The 4429-nt window shown below is 31.2% G+C and overlaps 1 protein-coding gene across 2 annotated transcripts; it reads right to left on the minus strand.

Annotated features, from left to right (window-relative positions):
• Window positions 1-374: 374 nt before the first annotated feature.
• Window positions 375-1939, minus strand: LOC107002500 (probable aquaporin TIP3-1). 2 transcript variants are annotated; one of them, XM_015200551.2, is made up of 3 exons: window positions 1685-1939; window positions 1495-1588; window positions 375-1390 (listed from the first exon to the last, which is right to left on the minus strand). In XM_015200551.2, exons 1-3 carry the CDS (start codon window positions 1777-1779, stop codon window positions 596-598), a joined length of 984 nt encoding a protein of 327 aa, XP_015056037.1. In that variant the 5' UTR covers window positions 1780-1939; the 3' UTR covers window positions 375-595. The 2 variants fall into 2 exon arrangements, with proteins under 2 accessions (XP_015056037.1, XP_015056038.1); XM_015200552.2 differs by having other exon boundaries at window positions 1495-1585; window positions 1685-1938.
• Window positions 1940-4429: the final 2490 nt, after the last annotated feature.

A 4429-nucleotide genomic window follows, 5' to 3' on the forward strand; every position in this document is an offset into this window, starting at 1 on the left:
AAATTCAATTATAAAATAAGAACTTGAACTTGATCTTTTGGAGAACAAAGAAATTCTTTAGAATAGGAATACCCTGCTAAAAAATATGTTCAAATCTGAAATTGTTTGATTTAAATAAAAATTGTGGTAACTAAAGAATGAAAGAACGCATTCTTTCATTTTAAAGACAACAACTAAAAAATTAAAAGACACTCTCTTTGATTTAAAATACTTATATTATTAGTTTAATCTAAACTAAATTTCAACATATAAAAAGTGAATTTTTGTCCTTGATGAGATGTACTACTAATTAATTTTGATGAACAAAATTTTCATGATCATATTATTAACCTCGAGAGTTCGTTTTACAAAATTTTGGATATGTAAATGACAAATGATACTTAATTTGATTTCTTCATTAACTAATAGTATTAGTTTCTACTATTGGAAAAGAGACAAACATGTTGAAACATTGACAAGTTTAAGCTTAAATTACATCAACAAGGTACTAGGTAGGGAGTAGGGACAATATGGTATGTTCTATTTACTTATTACTCAAGTCCTATTACACATTAGTTTATTATTGGCCCATAGGCCCATTGTTGCATTTGGGCCTTTATACATTCGACAAAGCCTTAACAACTCCAACAAAATCATGCTTGAATCCATATTCTCCAAGAAAATGCTTTGGTGGAATGATTTTTGTGTACACATAGAAGGCTACACAACCAATCGTTGGTCCAACCCAAAAGATCCAATGTCCATCCCAAAGATGACCTCCTCTAATAATAGCTGGCCCCAAACATCTCGCCGGGTTCATCCCCGCCCCTCCGTAGCCCTTTTTGGCGGTGACCGTCGAGATAAACACTAGAAGACCTAACACTAGACCAACAATGGACAAGACAGTGACATGTCCAAGAGCCTTAGCTTGTCTATGATCATAAGCCATCCAAATTGAAGCAAAGAGAAAAACAAATGTACAAAAAATTTCTAGCCATAAGGCTTGGGCCATCTCTAGGCCCACAATAACAGGCCCATTTGGGCCCGGTGCAATTATTGTGACAGTACAACCACCGAGTGAGAAAGTGTCTTCAATTGATGAACTAACCACAGCTCTGAGAGCTAGTGCACCTAAAATTGCACCAACACATTGTGCCACAATGTAAATTATGGCTCTTGACATCGATATAATCCCGACGAGCGCGGCCGAGAAAGAGATAACCGGATTGATATGGCCTCCGGACACCGGAACAACAGCCAGGAGTAGAATTGTGATCACAACTGCTATGAGAATGGACATGATCAAATTTGGCATTTTCATATCACTTTCGAAAGTGGAAATTACTATAGTATCCAACATGAAAACAAGAACCGCTGAACCTAGGAGTTCTCCCATCGATGCTCGCCATACCTATATAACAAAAAAATAGAGTTTAAATTTCATGCACTCACGATATATAATTCATTTATTTATTCCGAAAGCAATTAGTGATGAAATCAAAATATATGACTAACATCCAAACAAAAGAAGTCAGCAACGCCCAGCCTTTGAGAGAGTGAGAGAAAATTGTGCTTCTTTCCCTCATCATCATCAATAGTATTAATCCTGCTAACGGGAGTGAGATAATAAATATTAATTGAGTGACCATCTGAGAAATCAACCAGACAAATTAAAAGACAAATGATGATAATTCAAAGGACATACTTTCTTGGTGTAGAAGAACAAGGTTGAACTCTGTTAGTCCCACCAGAAACCTGGCTTTCCTCATCACCAAAAACAACATTACTATTAGAAGCCATATGTGGGAGAAAACTAAGAAAATTGATCCTAGTATTTAGCTTAAGGTTTTAATGCATTTTCCCTGACATTGTGTGCATGAATATGGGGTTATAAATACTACTCTCCAACCTCCACTGCCTAACCTATCTTTCTTTTGTTATTATTAGTATTATTTATTATAAGAAAGTTCTGTTTACGTATATATATCAACCAAAAGAGATCTCTCTTGGCCAATTTTATTGGAGGAGTCAATTTTTATTTATTTATTATTTTTGTTATATAATATGGTTCTTCTACTGCTACATGCAAGGATGTGACAGATCCTTATTAAAATTGTAGGCCCTTTTTGTGATTACGATATAATTTTAGTATAGTAAGCTCTACTTTTTCATCCTCTTTATTATTTATCTACTATTATCAGTTCTAAGTGTGTAAATATATTAAGTATTTTTTCATTCTTAATTAGAGTTTTGGGTTCAAATTCTTCTATTTATGGAGGTATTTCTGTTAGAGAACACTTTACTTTCAAGTAATTTTTCAAGTCGAAATTCAAATTCAGTCACGCTCCAACGTACATATCGAACATTGAGTGAAAACCAAAAAAAAAAAAATGCCCCTTTCTGAATCATTGGAGTTATCGTGTTTATTAAAAATAATCGATTTAAGATAATCATTATCTTTAAAACATAAAATATAACTGATTATTTAATTCCATTTAATAAATATGCATGGTGAAAGATTAATATAGTGAAAAAGAGAATAATATTAAGTTGAAATCAAACAATAAATAAAAATAATTTAAATGAAATTACTTTTTAAGTTAATGTTTTCTTAAAAGGACGATCAAAGAGAAATATATCAAACAAAATGGATCGAAGGAAATATTAAATTGTGTTAAACAACAAATATTTTTCTAAACTTCTTTTTCCCCATCCCATTTTGTGTAACATTGTTATTGTTCAGGAAGTCAATAATTATATCAATTTTCTTTGACTAAATAATTTTCTTCCTCAATTTTTTTTAAATATTTTAAATCATTATCAATGTTTTTATAGTATTTTTATTTTTTAATTTCTTTTAAGGGGGGGGGGGGTATAGCTGAGTTTTGTTTAGCATAAATTATGATTTACAAAGAATATTTCATTTCTCTCTCTTTTAACACGATTATGTATTTTATGGAACAGTAAGGAAGAGTCCAAATATCAAGTATTTTAAAACAAATTCAATAATATGGGAAGACAATTGATGTTGGGAGTGGAGGAATGATTTTTTAAATAGATACACCAAATATTAAAATATGTAAGTTAAAGAACACGTTAGATCGTGGAAAATAGTTGTTATGTAGATAGAAAAATCACAAGGGAAATTAAATATCCAAAAATAGATATGGGAAATCAAATATCATATTATTATTGTATCATCAATATTTCCTTTATTTTATGCAAATATCAACCGGTAGACTTGGGATTTGCATTGCTGGTTCCATGATATGTGGTTTAACTAATAAAAATGAAGTCATGCTCATTCAAGTATAAAAATTTGGCTTAATTTTATCGTTGAAATATTCTCTAAACTATGATTAAAATTTTAGAGAAAATCTATTATGAAATTGAGAATTGCAGCCAAAGTTTGCTAAAGAGTCTGCTATTTTGTTGCCTTTTATGAATGTTTAGACGATTTTGAAATGGCTAGCCGATAATATGGATGAAATGAAGCTTCACCCTGAGTCTAGGTATGTGTAGTTTTAGGGATATCTTTATTTCACTGAAGCAATCAACAATGATTTTGGAGTCAATTGCAAGTTTATGAGCTTGATGAATTTAGATCGCATCCAGAAGAGTAGAATCAGTAAACGTCCAAGATGATCTGATGTCAAGAAGCCGAGAACAGTCTTTCAGTCAGTTCGTAATTTTTTGAATAATAGCAGCCGATTGAGATATTGAATTTTCTAATTTACTGCTATTGTCTTCCTTCCAGAGTTTCCAAACTAGATAAATAGTAAGTATGGACTTGACATAGCCAACTTGAGATTTCCCACAAAATTTGTTAAATCGTCGGGACCGATTGAAATTCGTTTGGAAGGATCTTATATTGGAAAGACCATCAAAATGGTTCCGATTTAAACCTCCATATCAAGCTCATTGATGCATGTAGAGACGATCAATACTTTATTTCTCATGCTCCAACACCTTAACTAAACTAAGATCTTATAACATTTTAATTTTTTTTAAAAGTTATACACCTTTTGACTTATGTGACATACTCCATGACTCAACATAGTTGAGGTGCTGAAGATGTTTGGATGTCATGTAAGCCAAAAGATGTACAGAATTACAAAAAAATGAGTTCGAAAAGGTAATAGAACCTTAATTTAGTTAAGATGTATGTGTCTCCGCAATTTCGATCATAGTCTAAGAATACTTGTGTCTTGTCTTTTTTTTCTCCTTTTATTACAAAAAAAATATATGTTTTTTTTAGAGTTAAATGCTTAAATGAACACGAAAATTTATAATTAGAAATTCCCAACAAATGAAAAAAAAATAATGCTTAGCTATAAATATAATCGATCTTAAACCATGCATTGAGTGTGATTACATAAGTTCTTTTCCAAGAAATTGGCAATGACGCATTCTTTTTTTCTTTTAAAGGAAAAAATCAAAAACAAAAATA

This window comes from Solanum pennellii, chromosome 10 (assembly GCF_001406875.1).
Source record: "Solanum pennellii chromosome 10, SPENNV200".
NCBI lineage: Eukaryota > Viridiplantae > Streptophyta > Magnoliopsida > Solanales > Solanaceae > Solanum > Solanum pennellii.

What these genes read in the sequence shown, in the direction of transcription:
- LOC107002500 (XM_015200551.2), bottom strand. Translation starts at nt 1,779, where the DNA reads ATGGCTTCTAATAGTAATGTTGTTTTTGGTGATGAGGAAAGCCAGGTT. An exon ending in TGTTCTTCTACACCAAGAAA is followed by an intron (nt 1,589 to 1,684) that starts GTATGTCCTTTG and finishes CACTCCCGTTAG; the next exon opens with CAGGATTAATACTATTGATG. An exon ending in CTGACTTCTTTTGTTTGGAT is followed by an intron (nt 1,391 to 1,494) that starts GTTAGTCATATA and finishes TTTGTTATATAG; the next exon opens with GTATGGCGAGCATCGATGGG.